Source organism: Copidosoma floridanum, unplaced genomic scaffold (assembly GCF_036245765.1).
Source record: "Copidosoma floridanum isolate Cflo_tuat_1 unplaced genomic scaffold, Cflo_Japanese_pri ptg000013l, whole genome shotgun sequence".
NCBI lineage: Eukaryota > Metazoa > Arthropoda > Insecta > Hymenoptera > Encyrtidae > Copidosoma > Copidosoma floridanum.
In genome coordinates, this window is record NW_028321890.1 from 29,555,466 (window position 1) to 29,577,030 (window position 21,565).

General features: G+C 39.8%; 2 protein-coding genes across 8 annotated transcripts; both read left to right on the forward strand.

Moving 5' to 3' along the window:
- Positions 1–8,632: 8,632 nt before the first annotated feature.
- Nprl3 (GATOR complex protein Nprl3) lies at positions 8,633–11,138 on the forward strand. Of its 3 annotated transcripts, XM_089591239.1 has the most exons (7): positions 8,633–8,763; positions 8,882–9,123; positions 9,216–9,481; positions 9,549–9,644; positions 9,708–10,260; positions 10,318–10,494; positions 10,584–11,138. In XM_089591239.1, the coding sequence occupies exons 2-7, from the start codon at positions 8,962–8,964 to the stop codon at positions 10,965–10,967; spliced, it is 1,638 nt and encodes a 545-aa protein (XP_089447365.1). In that variant the 5' UTR covers positions 8,633–8,763; positions 8,882–8,961; the 3' UTR covers positions 10,968–11,138. The 3 variants fall into 3 exon arrangements, with proteins under 3 accessions (XP_089447365.1, XP_089447366.1, XP_014210296.2); XM_089591240.1 differs by having other exon boundaries at positions 8,633–9,127; positions 9,223–9,481; XM_014354810.2 differs by having other exon boundaries at positions 8,633–9,123.
- A 576-nt stretch (positions 11,139–11,714) lies between these two features.
- Positions 11,715–20,904, forward strand: LOC106640717 (uncharacterized). Of its 5 annotated transcripts, none has more exons than XM_089591776.1 (7): positions 11,715–12,138; positions 16,554–17,122; positions 17,205–18,046; positions 18,125–18,282; positions 18,356–18,523; positions 18,609–19,061; positions 19,152–20,904. In XM_089591776.1, the coding sequence occupies exons 2-7, from the start codon at positions 16,685–16,687 to the stop codon at positions 19,376–19,378; spliced, it is 2,286 nt and encodes a 761-aa protein (XP_089447902.1). In that variant the 5' UTR covers positions 11,715–12,138; positions 16,554–16,684; the 3' UTR covers positions 19,379–20,904. The 5 variants fall into 5 exon arrangements, with proteins under 5 accessions (XP_089447902.1, XP_014210322.2, XP_014210323.2 ...); XM_014354836.2 differs by having other exon boundaries at positions 11,715–12,134; XM_014354837.2 differs by lacking the exon at positions 11,715–12,138 and adding an exon at positions 13,224–13,783.
- Positions 20,905–21,565: the final 661 nt, after the last annotated feature.

Genomic DNA, 21,565 nt, shown 5'->3' on the forward strand with positions numbered 1-21,565 from the left:
TGGCGCACAGGTTTCTCGCGAAACTGCTGCTGCTGCTGCTGTTGCGGCTGCAATCTAACATCCGGGTCATAACGCGCTACACTCCTATATACACCGTGGCTATGTGCAATGTGGCCGCGCTAGGGAGCACGTGGGTTACCCGCGCGCCGCGACTCGCTACTCGCCGGATAGCTTTTGCTCGCTCGCTCCTTTTCCCGTCGTCGACGTTCTTACCTCCTCCTCCTCCTCCTCCACACTCTCTCTCTCTCTCTCTCTGTGTTTGGGCCCCCCTTGACTCTCTTGGGCCCTACTGCGCACAGCCGTACCGATACACAAGTACTTGTGTGTATATACCTACTCCTCCACTCGGGCATCTTCCGTCCCTCTCTCCACCTCCTCTTTTTATTTCTCCCTCGGACTATGTCTCCCCCGCGCTTCTTCTTCTTCTTCTTCTTCTTCAACTCGTGCTTTTCGTGTGCTCTTTATTTCTTTTTGTTTTTTTTTGTTTTTTTTTTGTTTTTTTTTTTCACGTACCCTCCTCGATTTTCATTTGTCCGGGAGAACTGTCCCTGAGAGCAGCACCCGTGGCAGATACCTACTCACTTACGTGATTATTAATATGGTATAAAAATCAATCTTCTTCGTCTCTAAAAAAAAAAAACGATTCCCTCCATCCGGAAGATCCCGTCGACCACTCCCCCCCCCCTTCCCCGGATGAATATTCTAAATTGAGCGATTTCCCGGCAAATACTAGCCAATTATAAAATTTCCGACATTATTGGAATATCATCTCCGGTGGGTGCATCCCACGTAGCTCGCGAATCGAAGAAAATCCAGGGAAACCTTCGAGACAGCTCAATTTTTCTCCACGCGCCCCGCCGCGGTATATCCACGGGGTAGAATCGGGGAAGGGGGGAGGGGAGGAAAGGGTAAGGCCCCGTCCTATCCAAGAGCCTGCCACAACATACAGGTATATACATTGTATACGGTGTACCCTTCCCCCCCCCTTCTTATTACATCTCCCGGCTTCTCCTCCTCGAAATTCCCGGTACGATCCTCCCCCCTGGACCCTCCTCTTTGTTTACCTCTATTACTCCCCCGTTCCTCCTTTGCATGTCCTCTCCTTCCACACAGCCCATGTGTCCCTTTCCCCCCCCCCTCTCTTCTCAGCGGCATCATCATCTTCCTCTCTTCTGCTGCAATGCACCACCACCTCTCCGTACGTCTCTCCTCTTCTTTAACTTAAGAGCAAGTATATACATGCCTATACCTCCAAGTATTACAAAAGAGCATAGAGAGAGAGAGAGAGAGTCCGTCTTTTTCTTACACCCTCCTCCCTCTGCGGAACCTCTATATGTGATGCCTACCGCGTTCCCCCGGGTCGCGGTGCTGCTACTTCCACCCCCGCCGTACTCAAAGCTCCGTACACCACCAGGACCTATCCCGGTACTTGTACGTATATATATATACTTGCTTGCTTACTCTCGCGAGCGTTAGCCCTTTTTTTTCTTTTTTTTTCTCTCTCCCCCCCCCCTTCGGTCGACAAGGAGAGCCGCTCTTTTCTACACGCTGCGCGCCGTTCGAGAGACTTTTTCCCACTCTCTGGGTATATTGCATACAGCGTCGCCGTACATATACACGCGCGGGTCAGATATATAAATATGTACAACTTTGCTTAACCTTGTGGCCATGGTTGTATATGTATATATTTATGTTGTATCATATATGTGGGTGGAACCTCCCCCGGTGCCTAGACACAGCTCCAACATATCTGAATATATGAGAATAAATTTTTTTTTTTTTTAACTTTTTCGTATAAGGGGTTGAGGATATATTTTCCTTTTTTTTTTTTTTTTTACATCTTTCCCTCTCAGTTTCCTTCTGCATATCGATGTACGTGTGTACAGGGGGTTACATACGGATGCATGCATATATATGTATATCTCGGTCCCTCTTTTGTTTTTTCCCTTTCTATTTACTGCGCCCTCGAAGAGAGAGGGGGTGGGGGCCCAGGCCTCCTTATCCATTTGTTTATCTATGACTTTTTATCTCTCTCTCTCTCGCTGGGGAGATTTTTTTGTTTCTTCCGGAATTTTTATTTCTCGCTGTGCCCGTGTGCCCCTCCTCCTTTTGTAGCTGCCTCCTCTTCGACTCTTTGCTGCTGCTGCTGTTTTATCTTGCACCCACCCTGTACCTATATGGCGGGCCTCTTTGCTTTCATGCTCCGTTGCGATTACATTGGGGGACGTGTGTGTGTGTGTGTATACGAGGGCGCGATTTATTCGTTTTTATCCTGTTGCAGGGCACGGACGATCGCTCGTGTGTTACAATTTCATTTACACGGGGTTGGTTCTGTTTTTTTTTTTACCTTTGATCTATTTCGTTTCGCTTATAGTCTATCAAAAATAAATATGGTTGTAATGGGGGTTGTAGTTTTTTTAATTTTTTTTTTTTTTTTTTTTTTTTTTTTTTTATGGACTTACTTCGATTTTTTATAGTTTTTATAACATACGCTGTTACGTGTCTTTATTCGAATGCGTGCAAATTAGGTCACTGCGCGAAACAATAAAATGTATAAAAAATACAATCTTTGAGGTGATGTTTTCCTGTGTGGACACTCACATGGAAAAAGGACATGATATTAGGTGAAAATAGCCGTTCCTCGACCAAATCTGCTGGAACGTAAAAGTTATCGACAAAATAAAAGAATCGACCCAATTGGCAGACCCAAAAAAGTAATGACTTTTTAATTTATCTATAAAAAAAAAAAAAATAAATAAATTTAAAAAAAAAACCAATAAATTATACGTAAAATGTTACCGCGATACTTCCCCAAAGAGTAAAAGCAGTAAATAAATAATCTTTCCTCTTAATCATCTCCCATCCTATACCCTCCGAAAGAACGATCGATCGGCCAAAACTAATTCCAGAGCAAAGTTCAAAACGTCATTCCGCCAAACTCCCGTTGCACACACGGTCAGCCAACACGTGTACCTGTGGCTTACACGTACACACGCTCATAGGGTTTGTATACCATATACGTATACGTATAGGTGTACATACCATCACTACACACATACCCAATACCCATAGGGTAAAAGAGAGAGAGAGAGAGAGAGAGCCGGCAAAATCGTTGACCCCGCGCGCTCGCATCCTTTTTTTTCCCCCCCTTGTTCTTCCCCGTGCAACCTCAGGCCCCAAATATCCCGTTTTTTTCCAGTAGCTCGATCCTCTCTCTCTCTCTCTCAAACACACGTGAACCCATCCGTCCAAAGTTCCCATCCTCTCCCTTCCTATACTTGACCAACTGTCCCTTCCAAGGGGGTCCCCCGGAGCAAGTAATATATTATTATATACACGTACAGCTAGCATTACAATACACACATATTACGTGCACTTATATATGTATATGTATAAGTGTATATATGACACAACAACTCGAAGGCGCTGTGTTTACGCGCGGCGGCGGTGGGCCCCGACGGTACGGCGTCGGCGGCACGGGTCGGAGGACTCTTGGATGAGGGCAGAGGGGGGGGGGGAGCTTGGAATACATACCCCCCCGGAGCCGCATTAAACATCCTCCTCCTGGGCGAGCGAGCGCCGCTCGATGGATTCGCGCGGCCATTCTCACAGTACGAGCAAGACGGGGGTGGGGGAGGGGGATGGCACATAGGGAGTATCACATATAGATACCCAATACATAATAATAATAATAATAATAATAATAATAATATAAATGTATTATAAGGTCGGCGCGGGAGCTTAGTACAGTATAATATTATGTACGTGGTATCCTTTTTTTTTTTTTTTTTTTCTTTCCTTCAATTTTGTCTCGGTCGTATCTTCTTTTGTTCCTCTTGGCAGATATCTTGGGCTTGGAATACTTTTGTGGGTATATAGCTTTTCTCTCGCGCGCCACAAGAATATAAATAATAAAGATGAGATGTTGGATAACGCGAGCTTGGAAGTTTGAAAGACGTTTACGGGGAAAGGGTTACACGTTAATGATACGCTGCTGCTGTGTGTATAACACATTATGTATGTATATACATATACCTGCGAATAAGACAACACGATTTTAACGAACATATGTGTGTAACTTATTGTACGCGTTTCGTGCAGGTGGAGGGGTCGAGGGTTGATCGGATCGGTGTGTAGAACTAAATGTATGTTAATTATCATGCATTTTAATTTTTGATACGACTACAGTTTCAAAGCGACATTTTTTTCTTTTCTTTTTTTTTTTTTTTCAATCAAAATTTTTAGTAAAACCGGACGACAATTTGTCGACTCATCGTTAATCTTAGACGCGCCTTTGTACACTCCGGGCAGTTCATAAACATTTCTTGCACTACAGTAAGATCATGTGAAGAAAAGAAATGTCTACACAAGTGATGCAAGTAAGATTAAAAAAAAAAAAAAAAATAAGGAAACGTAACTCTCGTGTACACGCTATCGGCGACGAACGAGCTGCCGATCGTTGCCGATTTTTTCGCGCAGTTCGCACACTCGAGACGCGAAAAAGAGAGATGTAACGAAAAGCGTTATATTTTCCCTCGAAAAAAGGAAACGCCAATTACGTAATCCAGCAAGTAAGTATTCATCGACCGCACAGCATATATTATTAGTCGTCGAGCGATCCGATCGATTATTGTAAAGCTCTTTCTCTCTCTCTCTCTCTCTCTCTCTGCTTGCTTATCGCGATGATGGTTCTGATTAAGTACCGGGTAAGTATATACGACGCGCACTGCTCCAATGTTCCATGGGTATATATGTATATGTGCACCTGTATATGTGATGGCACACTGTTGGTATGTTGTGTGTATAAATATATATGTATATATACAACAACAACAACGTTATGTTTCACATAGGTATGTATGCATGTACCATACCATACTTACACGTGTGTACCCTTGAGACATTCGCAAAGAAGAAATTCTCTTGCTCGCTCGCCCGATCGTACTTATACTACAGGTATACGTACACAAGCACCGAGAGAGAGAGAGAGAGAGAGAGAGAGATGCGCGTTCTTGAGAAAAGCCCGCGGCTCGATCGCGGGAGAGTACACACATTATATGCATGTGTGTGTGAGTGTGTGGATGTGTACGGAGATCGGTAAGGAGGGGGGGGGGGGAGAAGGCAGAACTGTGAGAGACCGGATGTGAGATAATCTAATAATCTAAACCACGATCAGGGCGAAAAAAAAGGGGTGCCATTAAAATCGAGCGAAATACGGTAGCCCGAGCTCACGTATACACATATGTGTGCATGGGTATGCACGTACAGATAATGCATCCGTGCATCTTAAATACACGCGTGTACTTTCTTATATTCGTGGGCAGCGTTTTGCAAGGATCGGAAATTTATAATAATGCCAGGGGCCATTCGGTTTGGTGTGGAAATTTTTCAAATTACCGATTTTTGCGGGTCGTTTTTTATGACCGTATATAATTTTAAAAAAGAGACAATAATATTATGTTCAAAAGATTACGTGGAAACGCTAATTTCATTGCACGCGAATTCAATCTTACTCAATGATGCGAACAAATATTTCGATGGGTATTTTTTTCTCAAATATTGGGCGTTACAATTTTTCCGAAATATTTTTGTTAGTAAATTTGTTTTTTTGATTCTCTCAAAAATTGCGCTTTTTTCAAAAATATATTTTTTTTGTACTATTTTCGAGTAGTAATGGGTAAAAATTATTTTCCGATTTAAGTATAAGTTTTTTATTTTAATTAAATTATGCCCATGAGTAAATAAGCTATGAATATTATCTAGCTATGAGTCTATACGTGAGTTTTGTGAGAAAAAAATAATTTATTTAACATTATTTTCAGCGCATATCCATGCAAAACATGCATAATATGTAAAACAATCTCCAGAGATTCAAATTGCAGATATAAACAGTTTGGTTACCAATGAGGATCCTGGAGTAACAATTAAAGGGTCCATTTACTTAGTTAATCGCTGTTTTTGATGCACCCATTATTATTATTGTTAGTCACTATAGGAAAATTTTTCAGTTCAGTTGAAGAACAATCACTTGACTTATTCGAAACAATCCATCTGACCAAAATAAAAAAATTTCATTAATTTAATTCGTTTTAATTGTATGAGATCTTGGAGTTTATTTTCAGCGTTAATAGTTGTTTTGTCCGAAATCTTATAAAAAAAAAAAAAAAAAATTGCAGTCGGAAAAATGTGTATTTTCTGTTTCGTTTTAGTATTTACCCTTTATTATAAAGCGATGATTCAATCATTTGAAAAAAATAACGTTTAAAATTAATATTAAACAAATTACTGTTACGTGGGAATTTTTAACGTTTTAAATAAGGGATACATCGTAATGGTTTATTTTCCGATTTTAATTATACGAATGTTTTAGAGTTTTTCCATTAGCATCAAATGAAATAAAATTAATGAAAAAAAGATGAAGCAAAGCTGAAGATCAGGACCATTTAAACTCATAAAAAATTCATAACAAATTACATTGATCAAGTTATTAACTAAAGTTCATTAGTAATTAAATTTGTCGACAGTTATCTCAGTTATTTAACAACTCAGTTTATTTGCGAGTTTGTGGTTACGAAAAAGAAAAAATTATAACAAAACTCTCAAAAGTTAAGATAATAATTACTACACCCAGTACTTGCGTTAACGTGCGTGTCTATGTTTATAATATATGTTCACGTACATATATTAAGTATACCTATTTTATTGACGACACAGTCTCGTGCTCGTGTCGATTCTGTCAATCACCTTCAAACTCGCGCAGATACTTGCGCTTTTCCCGCTGCATCGCACTTGATTTATGGCTATCAGTTATGCCATGATAAGTGAGAAAAGGCTGTTTGATGTTTCGTCCCGGGAGCACGCCAGGACTCATCAGTAAGGCTGATGACGTGCTCCCTGCCTTAGACACCTATATCGGTGGGGATACCCTAGCTCAATCTTAAACGCCCTTATATATTAACCAACATGAAATCCGGGCACTTGCGAGAAGGTCGAGTGACATGGTTAGACGCCTAGCGGATGGTTGGAGAAGGACGGAGAGCCGAAGTGTACGTACATGTGTGTGAGAGGGTCCCCACATACTCCCCCTCCAGTTACAACGCCGGATGAAGGTGTGTAGACGATATGTAAGAAGTGCGCAGTGACGCATATGACGTGCATGACATGGTGTATTAGCAGAAGGCAAGATAGGGGAGAAAGAAGTCGATAGTTGATAAAGTAGATCTCCGAATCCTCCACGCTCTTGTAGAGTCCTAGAGAGAGGCGAGCAGAAGCTCTAGCCGCGACCGAGACAGAGGTCAAGTCGGAGAAAGAGAGGGAAGCTAGTTGCTGTCCCGAGGCGTAGAGATTACGGAGATGCTATTAGAATAATTAGAAGAAGGTTGCGCATGTTCAAGTTTACGGGGTCACCAATATGGCTATCAAGTGATGCCATGATAAGGGAGAAAATATTATTTGATGTTTCGTCCCGGGAGCACGCCAGGACTCATCAGTAAGGCTGATGACGTGCTCCCTGCCTTAGACACCTATATCGGTGGGGATACCCTAGCTCAATCTTAAACGCCCTTATATATTAACCAACATGAAATCCGGGCACTTGCGAGAAGGTCGAGTGACATGGTTAGACGCCTAGCGGATGGTTGGAGAAGGACGGAGAGCCGAAGTGTACGTACATGTGTGTGAGAGGGTCCCCACATACTCCCCCTCCAGTTACAACGCCGGATGAAGGAGTGTAGACGATATGTAAGAAGTGCGCAGTGACGCATATGACGTGCATGGCGTGGTGTATTAGCAGAAGGCAAGATAGGGGAGAAAGAAGTCGATAGTTGATAAGGTAGATCTCCGAATCCTCCACGCTCTTGTAGAGTCCTAGAGAGAGGCGAGCAGAAGCTCTAGCCGCGACCGAGACAGAGGTCAAGTCGGAGAAAGAGAGGGAAGCTAGTTGCTGTCCCGAGGCGTAGAGATTACGGAGATGCTATTAGAATAATTAGAAGAAGGTTGCGCATGTTCAAGTTTACGGGGTCACCAATATGGCTATCAGTTATGCCATGATAAGTGAGAAAAGGTTGTTTGATGTTTCGTCCCGGGAGCACGCCAGGACTCATCAGTAAGGCTGATGACGTGCTCCCTGCCTTAGACACCTATATCGGTGGGGATACCCTAGCTCAATCTTAAACGCCCTTATATATTAACCAACATGAAATCCGGGCACTTGCGAGAAGGTCGAGTGACATGGTTAGACGCCTAGCGGATGGTTGGAGAAGGACGGAGAGCCGAAGTGTACGTACATGTGTGTGAGAGGGTCCCCACAGATTTTTCGAATTAACGCCACCTAGCGGTGCAAATTTCTAACGCTCTGCTTTTTAGTAATCCTCGCTAGATGGCGCTGATTCCGTAACCGATACTGCAGGCATTTGCACACCGAATGTCGGTATAGTAAACAAGTTCACTCTATGATAATCAAAAACGCGTATGTTTTTTTCTCCTAAAATATTTCTATACATAAATTATTTAATAATATTTTAATTATACTCTGAGTGCTACCTATCCTAATTATTTTGCACAGGAGAACACGTTTTTTATATTAATAATAATAAAAAAATAAAATTAAAAAAAAACGAATACATCTTGATTCCAAATTTGATTTTGAAGAATTTAATTTTCATTTATATGATTTGTGATCTTACATAAATAAGGCGCTCAACTACTTATTTAATCAGTGACAAATAATTTTTTTGCAATTTAAACGATGAACCCGTTGAAAGTGTGAGTACATAATATAAGTACGTAGAAGTGCAGAGCAACGAAAAGTACGTATATAGGAACGTATTATTCTTCTTTGATTTTGCTTTTTGCTGTCTCCGGACTTGCATCAACAATATAGCGGATAACCGTATGGCGAACCAAAAATAAGGCCCTTGTTTTTCCCGTAATTCACGGGTATAATGTTAATCAAAAACAATAATGGAAATCAATCCTTTGAGCGTTATTCTTGTAAAGAGCGACAGCAAGGGCGATCGTATTCTTTTTCGTTATCCTTATGCTACAAATCATCAGCGAGATGCCAGACAGTGTCAGAAGAAAAAAAATCCTTACTCCATGATTATTGCTGAGGATACATTGCAGGTTTGTTGATTTTTCATTTTTCTTAGATCACGAGCACCTATTGTAATTAGTTTTATCATTTAAATGTGTCATCAATGCGTTTTTTTTTCTAGTCCATAGCATATCCAAATCAATTCAGTGAGAATCTCACTGGATTACCAGATGATGTTTTGTCAACGCTCTTTGCTGTAAAACCAGAGTTGTGTGAGTTAAAATTTGAATTAAAAGTTAATGAAGTAAGATTCGTAGGTCACCCAACTCTGTTACCATCTCGAGGTTTGAAAGAAGTTAATTCTTCGATGCTTTTTAATGTTGTATTTGCATTACAAGCCCAAGCTAGTCACGCTGTGGTTAAATGCTATTATGATTTGAGCAAAAGGTGCGTGATACTAGTACTCCACTGTATTACAGATTGCAGATACAAGTGTTCTTTTTTACATTTGTAGATTAGGAATTGCTCTGAGGCACGAAGAAAAAAGGTGTGGTTATTTATCAGATGAAATTAAAATAATGGTTTCTGCACATGATGAAGTTGCTGCTAGGTATTTGTTATGAGTTTTTTCACATCTTGTTATCAATACAAGTCAAAATTTTTTTAATTTTAGATCTGAAGAAGAAAGTGACTGTTATGAGTCAACTTATGAAACAATTTTACAGAAAAGCTTTCTTGCAAAGGATTTAAAATTAATCTTCAACAGTTTGAGTACCTCTGGCATAATTAACATTATGATTGACAAATGGATACAAGTGAGCTTTTGTCTACCACAAAAAGTACATCAATCGCACAAGGAAGGCTTTGTAGTGGATCCTGAAATCATTGACAGGTGCTTAGATAATCTGAGACCTTATCATGGATTACTACTTTTAGCTGAGCCCATGGATCTGCTAGAATCGTTACCAACAGATCATTCACCTGCGCTATATCGTCTTATACAAATGTACAGTCCATTAAAGAGCCTGCAAACCTTAGCTGCCGACTCTGACTTGACATTATCCCAAATTTTTCAATTAACTGGTCATTTAGTCTACTGGGCCAAGGCTACAATCATCTATCCTTTGTGCGAGAATAATGTTTATGTAGTTTCTCCTGATGCAGTATTAACAAGTCGCATGTTAGAGGCATTTTCTGAACAATTTCCAGGAATGTGCTTGTTGCAGGTATGGGTTTCAATAATATGCTTGACTATTAGTATTTTATTTTACACTCTTTTTCAGGTTATTAGTGAATTTTCTTTACCAACTTCAATAAGTCAAAAATTAAATCCCTTAAATCAGCCTCAGCAACAATCACAATTAGTTAAGATTATAATTTGGCTTCTGAAGAATCATTTCCTGCTCCAATTACATACGTATGTTCAGTACATGCCAACAGTTCACGGACGCGCATCTGTTGTATGTGCCTTGGTTTTTATTCATATTTTTAAATATTTTTTTGTAATAAAAACAAACGCATTTAAACTTTTGTATTTCTTTGATTGTAGAACAATCAAGATGCTAGCAACGGTCCATCAAATGATATACCGAGTAACGGTTCTGTTGGAGTAATGGAAAGCAGTACTTGGAGCTTTACAGAAACATCCAAGGCTTCTGTTGATTCCGAAAAAGACATAAATTTAGACAAAGCAGACGAATTGTATTTGTACCAGTCTGACGATTACCCATCTGATGATGTAATTTTATTGGAGAGATTATGTCGAATGGGCTACTTCAAGGGTGGACATCACTTGGAGGAGATAATGTACTTGGAAAACATTCGGCGCTCCCAGCTATTGCAGATACTCGATAAATTTAGAGACGTGTTGATCACATGTGAAAACGAAGATCCAGCAATGGCCCTTTTTTATTCTCAGCCGGCTTCCCGGTAGTAACAGCTTTAAATACTAGTTAAGTCGACAAGTTTATTTATTGATACATTGTAAATACTATTTATACATGCTGTAAAATTTTTATCGTTAAAATTTATTCGTATTTTTGTACACATTGAATGAATTTATCTGAAGCAAAACACACAACCAAATAAATAATTTTACAAATTATTTCAATTTGCAACTTACATCATCGATATACATGAATATTTTAAAGGTTAAACAGCTGCTATTTTATAAATTATAGATAATACTTGAACGATTGCAAACAAGTTTTCAACTGCAATCTTTTAAAATTAAACCGTGTGATAAAAATAATCTAGAAGTTGATGAGTTGAAACATTCGAAATAATCAAAATAAACAGTCAAATAACCCGCGCTGATTCACTGCGCATGCGTCAGCCTCCATGACACTACTGTTTCACTTATTCTCGTTTGTCCCTTTCGTCGACTCAGGGAATACGGAATCTGAAACTCATTAACAGCAGTCTCAAAGAAAAAACTTTGGGAGAGAGTTCGAAAATAAAAGGGAAAAAATAAGGGAGGCAAGGATATAAAGATTGTATATAACGGGATGCCTGTGTATTTTATATTATTCAATATGTACTGCAGCAGTATATATACATATGTATGTACACACAGTCACAAGTAGCGGCGTTCGTTCCGTCGCTTCATAAGAAAATAAGGGTGTGCGTGTTGCGCGAGAGAGAGAGAGATCGGAAGGGGGGGGGGAAGAACATATTCCGATATTCGGCCGCCAACGCCGACGCCGACTGCATGTATACCGTGTAGTATGTGTGTGCCGTGTGTTGTCGATGATATGTATCTCGCTAATTACTCTCTAAGCCGAGGAAGAAAAACGTGAAAAGTAGATAAGTGGGAAGTGGTTTCGTCTTGAGGTGATTACGTTAACACGAAGTGCGTGAGGTACCTACGGCTACGGCATATTATCAAGCCCTAAAAGAGCCAAAGTTGAGACTGTGAGGGGTGAAGACGAGTGCATATACATAAAGGCATATCGAATGAAGAGGAGGAACTCGGAAAAATAAGAGAAAGAAGAAGAAACAAAGGTGGAAGGCGAAAATCACCGCGAGCCGCCTCGCTGGGTGGACCGACGCCATCTAACGTCCGTTGGACGTCCATCTCTCGCACCAGAGGGATAATATTGTAAGTAGGTATAGGTACTTATGTGGGTACTTAGGAAAGATTCGCTCGAGAGAATACGAATGTCTTTTATATACTTAGTTGGGGTGCACGAGGTGTACCCTCCACGAGGCCAAAAAGAGATCACACGCGCTCGGCTCTCCCTCTCCACCGCGAGCTCTCTTTTAACGTTGATTCGTCATCGCGTGCACGGCTTAGGGTATGTCAGCAAAGTTCGAGAATAGAACTCTTGCTTTACAATACGAGCATACGGGCGCTTTGCTTAGCGGGCAAAAAGCCTTTCTTTCGAACAAGATGAGCTTGTAAATTTCCATGCGCATGAATGAGTGTGTAAGTATATAAAACTTGTGGGCAAACGCAAAGCAGCGGCCGCGGTTCGACTTGTGTGCGGCAAGAGTATAATTGCCGTACACTATGCATATACCTTTACGTGTAATGTTATAGGTAGGTAGGTAGGTAGGTACACTCAACGGTAAGAGTTTCGTAGATTCGATAAAATACGATAGGCTCCATTCTATTGGATGAACACCACCTCTGACTGGATGGTAGATTCAAACGTAGTCAATAAAGGATTCCCTTTCCGTAATTTCTGCAGCAACAGAGAGATGGGTGAAAGTTAGTGGATGTATTCTTCATTTTTTTATCAAATAACTATGGAGGATTATATGTAGGATACGCGCTCGCGCAAGAGAAAATAAATATTCGTTCATTATTCTGTTCTCTTTTCGTGTGCGCGGGAGTCAGCTCGTTTGTATATAGTTCATCTTCGCCACGGTGTCGCGCAGTCGGCGCAGTTGTTGTGCGAGGCAAACACAGATATGCATGTATGTACAAGAGAGAAAGAAAGAGAGCGAGAGACGCCGCCGCCGTCGCCGTCACACCGTATCGTTCGTTCGTTCGTTCGCTCCTTCTCATATGAAGCCACTTTGTCGAATTCGTACATGAAGTAGCATATGGAAAAGATACTTTTCGCTCGATTATTCTGGCACGTACAACACATACAAACTTTGTATCTTCCGCCCGGCTTTTTTACACATCTAATTATTCGCTCTCGCTGTGACTGTGTATGTGTGTTCGGAGTTTGCGCGCGCGTTGTCGGTTGTTGGTCTTCGTGAGAGAGAGACCCAAAGAGCTATAGCTATAACTCGCCTTATTGTGGCTTCGTCTCGCGCGGCTGTAAAGATATCCATCACATACCTACACATATTAGGTCGTAATACATATTGTTCAGAGAGAGCCTGCAGCCAGTTGCTCCAAAACAACTATTCACAGTCGTATTTTTATATTGAGTGCATTACAGTACACAGTCAACCAGTGCGCGATAAAATGTTGAGGTCGGTAGTGAGAAGGACAGTTCTTTCCTTGTGTTCGTGCGAATACTTAACAATCATGTAATCCAATCCGAGGTGAAAGTTTATGCAGTGTACAGCGCGACACAGTGGTATAATAGTAAATGTATCAGAGGGGAAGAACGGCCGCGTGTACTTAACTAAGGATACTAAAGTGACCGTGTTAGATTGTATACTTACCTTACATTTACTCGTATATAACTTCCCTCGTCCAGTGTATAACCTAATATTATTTCCTTGCCGCCGAGCATCGACCTATCACATCACGTCATATACGTAAGTACTCGCAGAGTATTACAGTTAGTAAGTGCAATGTAAAATGTAGCGGTGTGTGTCTGCTGTACGTATTTATTGCAGTCAGCTTGTGTGTTTGCTCACTGTTTTCTGCGCTGTCTGACACATAAGTGTATACATTAATGCAAAAGTATGTAGGAACATTTAATACGTTCACCGTATAGCCATATGAGTAATAATTTCCAATTGACCGTACTATTCGTAAAATTTTCCGGAGTACGCAGAAAAAGCGCAGAGTGCACGATTACGTGTCAGTGCAGCTGTTCCGTGGTGTCGTCCCGGCTAATTGTAGACCCTTATTCCATGATGTTGAGCTTATTACAATATACCGGCGTTGTGTGGGTATACTAGGTTTAATAAAAGAAAGTAAATTCAAGGAGGATAGCATTGGAACGCGACAAGTGACGAATAATACCGTATTTTATATTGTAATTGGCACACAAAGTATAAAGAGGTTAAAAAAAAAAAAAAAAAAAAAAATTAGTGAATAAAGAAACGACGTAGCGGTATGATATGATGCGACTATAACGATTTATTTTCCTTCGTGCACTTGTTTCGGAAAATTTTCGGAGTAGCGCGCAGATGGGAACGGGATACATGTACGGGGGAGGAGGGGTAAACACCGGATCGTCCCCTTCTCAGCGTGGCGTTCTTGGCGCCAACGGAGGTAATACATGATGTACGAAGGAGAGAAAGAGCGAGAGGATCAGAGAGAAGCTGTTGGCATCAGAGAGTGTACACACACACATATATATATATATATATATAATCGTATACACACTTTGCTAGAGCACACGCATTCCTGCGCCCACGCTTCAATTGGCATATCGAACTTCGTGTTGTAGCGCTGCCGCTGTACTAGCGCGCAGCAACTGTACACCCACGCAGTAGTCAGTGTTCTGTGGCCAGTCCAGACAGACAGTATTATTGTACTTGGTTGTATATACGATACTACGCGCGTTGAGTACATTGATGCATCATAAAACTCATCCAAAGAGAAATAGATACAGAAAAGAGATTCAAGGTATTTGATTCGCGGCTGCTTGTAACAATAACGACGCGCTTGACAAAATTCGATTCGCCGTGCACATGCATGCATATATTTAAACCTATGACATTGACAGAGATAGGTATGTAACTGTGTTTTTGTTTACCGGGGGAATGAAAGAAAGAGAGAGAAATAATGAATACGTGTATAACGATGACAGTATAATATATAAACATATATAGCGTTCGCGCGCGCGCGCGCTCGCGGAGGGAAGGGCTTGCAAGCAGCCCTCGTAAATCGTCGTCCCCCATAGCTCATGCATGTCTTTTTCTCTCTTTGCAGTATATATTGTAGGTATACGGTAAAGAGCATAAGGGAGTTCCCCTCACTTGCTCGCCACCTCTTTTGACTCTCTGAAGTCGGTCCTCCCTTTCTGTCGCTGCTGGCTGCAGTTGCTGCAGCACTTGCTCTCTCTCCCTCTGGTATAATAGCTGGTGTATATATATAATCGAATGTATACTTGCACGGCACATTATAGTGTATTTTCCTCCTCCTCCATGCACACACCATATACTCATCTCTCTCTCTCTTGCTCGTATTACGCGTGCGGTTCTTTCGCCGCTCTATATATAATATTAATCGTAAATGTACATCTGGTAGATCCCACCGTCCTTCTCTGTCGGTTGTTGTTGTGGAGGTAGTACCTACAGTAGTTGTCGCCGGCGTATCCGCGCAACGCAGATGCGATAACATCCGTAGCGCCGAAGCCGGGCTTGCAATACTGGATTACTGCCCTAACGGGCTACTCTGCTACTTTTTTTCGTGATTTTCCTATCCCCTTGATACCTATGCCTTAACAATCATTGACACCCCGTGTGAAAAAAAAAAAAAAAAAAAAAAAAAAAAAAAATTAGTAAAAAATATCATTTACGAAAATGTGCGTACTAGTTGTGGATGTTTATGTTATAAGGATGATGAATATGAAATATATCTGGTGTACTTTGTGAAAGTGAGTTCGCCCCTTTTTTTCGTATAAACGTGTTCGGTTCATTGATCAATGTTTGATCGATCATAAACCTATACTACTCTTTTTTCTGTCTCTTTTTGCTCGCGTTGATGGATCAAGTTATAGGGTGTATTATGTACCTATACGTACCGAATCCTCGAGCATTGGCCTCGCGACACGACTAGCAGAAAGAGCTCACACACACTTTGTTGTTATACCTATACCTATATACACTATAATACTCGATGGAAACGCAATTATTGTCTGTCTTAAAACAGTAAGCTAAGGTATCACGATATCCGCAGCTTTAAAGAAAAAAAAACATTTTTTTTCCTTTAATCTCTGGATGTAACGGGATGTGTCAGGTAAAAACTCGAGAATCTTTTTTTTTTTTTTTACCTAGTTAAAAGTGATTCGCTAGAGGTCGATAAACTTTGAGAATCTATTTGCCGTGCAATCACAGAATAACAAGTAGATTAGTTATACTACTTGGATCTGATAAATTGAGATGCGATACTATACGAATTTGAAGTAGACTTGGATTCTCGTAATTTATTCGTTAGTATATTTTTCACTCAAACATTAATGCAGTTATTAAATCAGTTAAAACATGTTGAATCTTCGTAATCACGTGAAAAATATTTAATAATCATCACTACCGTGTGTTGTATGCCGAAAAAAGGTACAATTTTTTTTTTTTTTTTTTTTTCCTTTTTTTTTTAATATCTTAAAAATATCACATTTTTCCAACACATTGAATAATAAAGTAATAATTTTCCTTGCAGGTCAAAAGTCACGATATCTGACGAAAATTTAAAGTTGGTCCAAAACAACTGAATGATCTGCACTTGAAGACAGTGCAGATTTTTGGCTTTGCAAGGAGCCGAAAATAGCTCTTGTCAGCTGTACATAGGACATGAGTGCACCTGCTATAAAATCATCAATGCCTGGAGTAGGGACTCCAACTGCATCGTCCGGCCACACCATGATGCCCATGAACATGGTCTCCCCAAAAGTCGTGCCCCCCACTGATCAATCAAGTGGTGGCATGAAGCCTCTGCCCAACACTAATCTCAGTTATATGACTTTGCAATCACCAACTCAACCTCTGAGTCTGATTCAAGAGCACAGGGCTCCTTATCAGCCTTCTTTCACTAACAACATTCCAATTGACCAGCAGCAACAGATGCAACAACTGCAGCAACAGCAAATACCGCTGCAGCAGCCGCAACAATTACAGCCACCAACTCATCAGCAGCAGCAGCAGCAGCAGCAGCAGCAGCAACAGCACAAAGAACCAGAACAACAGTCTGATCCTGCTAAATTAGTTCAAAATGGAATGGAGCAGTCCAAGGTAGTACACTTCTTTGAATTATTTTTAAATTATGAACAACGTTTAAGAAAATCTCACAATTATCGTGATTTTTAACTTTTAGGCTGACAAAGACAACAAACAGGGCAGTCTTATTTCGTTGCCTACCAATGTTGGAACAGTCACATCTCCTGGTTTAACATCATCCTTGGCACCTGCTGTTTCTGTGCACAATGTAGCTCCCCCTACAAATGTTGCGAATATTGTACCACCTTTGACACAAAGTACTTCATCAACTTCTACGCCCAACCCAACGGCTGCTGCACCGGCGGCGCAAACTACTCCCACTGTTACTGACAAACCAGCTGTAGAGCAAACTAAACCAAGTGCTTCTACTGTAAGTGGGGTTGCTTCAGAAGGCCCCAAGAGCTTGGAAGCCGCCAAGCCAGGTCAAGCCACTGAAGTAAAGTCAAGTACCCACGCTTCAGTGTCTGCAGCGCAAAATAAAGCTGACGAAAAGAAAAGTCCTGGAGATAGCGGGCTGAAAGAAGAAGCGGTATCGACTGCAGCTGCTACAATATCACAAAAAGTCGTGCAACCTCCAACAACGTTGCAAAAGTCAAACGACAGTACGGCATCCAAAGCTGAGACGTCTGCACAAAAATCCCCTGCCAAGGTTCAAACAACACCAACTAAAGCAACGGAGAATTCCGAGAAAGTATCTGAAGCCAAGGATGCCAAAACGCCGACATCTTCACGTCCTGCTGCCAAGAGAAGGTCTCGCGATCCAAAGGAGATAAAGAGTATAAGCTCGACGCCGAGTGATGGTGGTGGATCGAGATCGAGGCGTAACCGAGTGCCAACAACTCCGTATCAGAGTCCTTTGCCTGAATACGCAGCAATCATTAAAACTGCGTCCAAGCAGACCCCCAAGAGTGGTGATGATAAACTCATCGTTTTTTACAAGTTGGTGTTTCGTTAACGATATGATTTCTTTAAAATACGTATTGAATTCATTTGACGTTTACTTTTTTTACGTTTAAGGAATGAGTTTCTAGCAGTTAGGAACACAGAAGGAAGTTTTTACGTTTGCCAAGCTATGCAAAATATTTACAAATCAAGCAAACGCATACGTATTCGCTGGCTTTCACAAGAAAAAAATAATGGAGAGATTTATTCTCCAGATTTCTATGATTTTACAGGTAAAATATTAAAACATTAATTCAAAATGTCATAGGACTGAAAAGTGGTTTTCACGTAAATTATATTTTTCAGATTTCGACTGTATATTGACGAATCTTAATCTAAACAAAGTTGAAAAAAATAAGTATCAATTGACCAAGTACGAACTTCTGAGAACAGAAAATATTTTGAAACGAGCTATTGATGTTGAAGCTGGTCTTTCTGAAAAACCGAAAGTAACTGAAGAGCATCCTGATGGTTGTAAGTATTTTAAATACTTCATTGAAAAAAAACCTAACGCTCTGGTTATAAAATAAAAAGATTAAAAAACTTTTGCTTGTTGTAGTGGATATTTCATTGTACAGAGATGAAGATCAACTAAAAAAGAGAAAACGCAAAGGCAGTCCTGGAAAGCCTAAAGCCAAGCGCCAGCGCAAAAAGAGTGATGAATCCGAAGAATCAGATGATGAGTCTGAAGAAGAGGATGATGACAGCTCCTCGGATGATTCTGAAAAACAAAGCCCATTAAGTCGCAAAAGGAGTCCAACAAAGAGGGTAGCAAGTAAAGCTACCACAACTCTATCCACCCCTTCAACATCAAAGGGTCCTAACAGGGCTGAGCGAGCCATGAATAGGAACAAAGGTGTTACTGCTACGCCCAGCACTTCTGGCATTGTGACGCCTGTCAAGAAAGCTGTTGAGACAAAGAAGGCTGTAGAACCCAAGAAAGCTCCTCCGAAAGCAGTGCCGAGTACTAGTGGAATGAACACTCCTGCACAATCGAGGACTAAGTCGCGTAGTAAGTTCCTCAATTATATGTTATTCAAAGTGGTTATCAATCAATCGTAAAAAAAAAAAAAAAAAAAACAATTACTCATTTGTTCTATAGCAGCTGCTTTGACACCGCAACCGTCAACTTCGACACAGGAAGTCAAATCTGCGGTAGCAGGCGGTCGTCCCAAAAGAACAGCCAGCAGCAGCAGCGCCAATAGTACACCAACAGCAGTGGCATCAACAACGGCGGTAGTGGCAGCGGCAGCAGCTCCAATTCCTTCGACGAGCAGTGCTGGTGAAGGTCCTTCTTCAGCTCGCAAAAAACCTCGTGGCCGTGTGTAAGCTACTAAATCAACGCTCGTACTTGTTACGCGTCACACACACAACAGCGTCTGCATTGTAGGCAATGTCTACACGTCGTTTGTGCGTGGGTCATTTAAAGCTGCATTAGCATTAACGTTGAATAAACATTACAAGAGATGTCGGTGCACGAAATGTGCTTTCAAACACTCCCTTCATTTCTTAAGAGCATTTTTTATTTGGAGAAAGTAATCGGTTTGAGGCAGAGAGATGAAAAAGTGTGTAGGATCTGTTGTTGACATTCGTTATTTTTAAGGAAAAAAGTAATTAATAACGGCTGTCTGATTTAGAATGTATATAAAAATAAAAATGAGATGGAAGCAAAAAGTAAATTATCATTAAACACAACAATCCACTGTATGATCAGGAATGACAATTTAATCATATGCTGTTAGCTTGGGAGAATTATCATATATACGGTAGCTTTCATGATCAAGAACAAGATTAGAATAATCGAATCAGCGTGTAGTCACGCACATCAATGCTTAAACTTGGCTGATAGTTAATTTTTGGTGTTGTAAGTGAATTCACTTATTGATTCGATTAAACTTGAGTAACAAAAAGACCATACATTTTTCATTGAATATTATTAATTACCCATGTACAAATATTATATGTATGTGTCTGTTGAAGATATGTGAGTTATATATATTCTGTATAACAGAAGAAAACGCTATGGAAATGAAATGTTGCAAAAAAAATTAATAGAGAGGTAAATGGTGAATCGATTTTAAGCAATTTAAAAAATATGGAAGTTTGACAGCCCTTTAGATTTAGAGAAACTATTGTAAGTGTATGATTACGTACAAAGGCGATTGACAGCGAAACTGTTCGATGACTAATCATCGAATTCAATATTGATATAACATACTAAGTATTCATCTTCATATTACTGTTTTTTGTTTTAATTTTTTTTCTGTTAATCAAAATTTGATATGACAATTTTTCTTATTTTATATTTTTAATCCTTCAGAGGATCTTTATTTGCGTTTGCAATCATCTTTCGTGTTAAGAAATGAATAAATATATTTAGAACTAGTGAAATTTTATCCAGGTCGGAGATATAAAAAAAAATCAAATTTTTCAAATGCAATCTGTATCCGGAATGTCAGCGTTTCTCAAGAGCGTTCAATTTAACGTTCATGAGATCTAGAAAAAGCCAGATGATCTCTGCACTGGTGCCGCGTATATAATTTAGCCACTTTTATTACTTTATTTACTTTAGATTTGAAAATCAAGAAACACGCTAGAGGACTCGGAAGCAATATTTCGGGTTATATGTATAGATTTTATTTCACCTTTGTACTTGTCTACTTTTATCCAAGAAAAACAATCAGAGTGTATATTAACAGTAAAAAAAAAATAATGAAAAAAATAGCACATTAGTCTACGTTTCGAATCTACATAACGGTTTGTTAAATGTAGCCAATGTTATTATTTCAGAATGTATTCATATCAACATTTATGATCTTGTGAATAATTTTGAAAATAAAAATAACTATAATAAATGATTTGAATTCATTGATTTTTATGAAAACTAAGACACTTTTTATGAGAACAGTTTAATTCTATGTTATAAACCGCAATTTTTTACATACTTTTAATTACGAATCACTGACACACATCTTTGATAGAATATAATATACATAAGTATATCATCTGCAAACAGTATATAACATTTTACAATTTTACAGCTGCTAGCAGACACATGATGGTCCATTGAAACACCATAAATTTTTATAAGCAATATGTACATTACTTTTGTTAATTTTTATCAATAACTTTTTATTGAGCTTAAATAAAATTTAAAAGCTATTAAAACAAAGACAATACTCAAGCATCATTTTCTATATGCTCGCATTCAGTGTCACAAGCAACAATGTAAACAATAATACAACTATTAATAAAATTCTTTCAAAATATTAACAATATTCAACTTATCAAAAAAAAATTATAGAACAATCAACACGTTTCGTAAATTGTGCTTTTAACATAGTGTGGCTTATTAGTTACAAGGTACTTCCACAAAGAAAGGTTTTGCGACACAAAGTATTTTTTTTTTTTTTTTGTTATAGCAAAAACTTGTCAAGATTATTGTTATCTCGCATTTTTAAAGCCAATTCTAACTGGTAAAACTTTCTTATAATTAAGATTGTACAGAGTATTGCA

What these genes read in the sequence shown, in the direction of transcription:
- Nprl3 (XM_014354810.2), top strand. Translation starts at nt 8,962, where the DNA reads ATGGAAATCAATCCTTTGAGCGTTATTCTTGTAAAGAGCGACAGCAAG. An exon ending in TTGCTGAGGATACATTGCAG is followed by an intron (nt 9,124 to 9,215) that starts GTTTGTTGATTT and finishes TTTTTTTTCTAG; the next exon opens with TCCATAGCATATCCAAATCA. An exon ending in TTCACGGACGCGCATCTGTT is followed by an intron (nt 10,495 to 10,583) that starts GTATGTGCCTTG and finishes CTTTGATTGTAG; the next exon opens with AACAATCAAGATGCTAGCAA.
- LOC106640717 (XM_089591776.1), top strand. Translation starts at nt 16,685, where the DNA reads ATGAGTGCACCTGCTATAAAATCATCAATGCCTGGAGTAGGGACTCCA. An exon ending in AAACTCATCGTTTTTTACAA is followed by an intron (nt 18,047 to 18,124) that starts GTTGGTGTTTCG and finishes TTTACGTTTAAG; the next exon opens with GAATGAGTTTCTAGCAGTTA. An exon ending in TGAAGAGCATCCTGATGGTT is followed by an intron (nt 18,524 to 18,608) that starts GTAAGTATTTTA and finishes TGCTTGTTGTAG; the next exon opens with TGGATATTTCATTGTACAGA.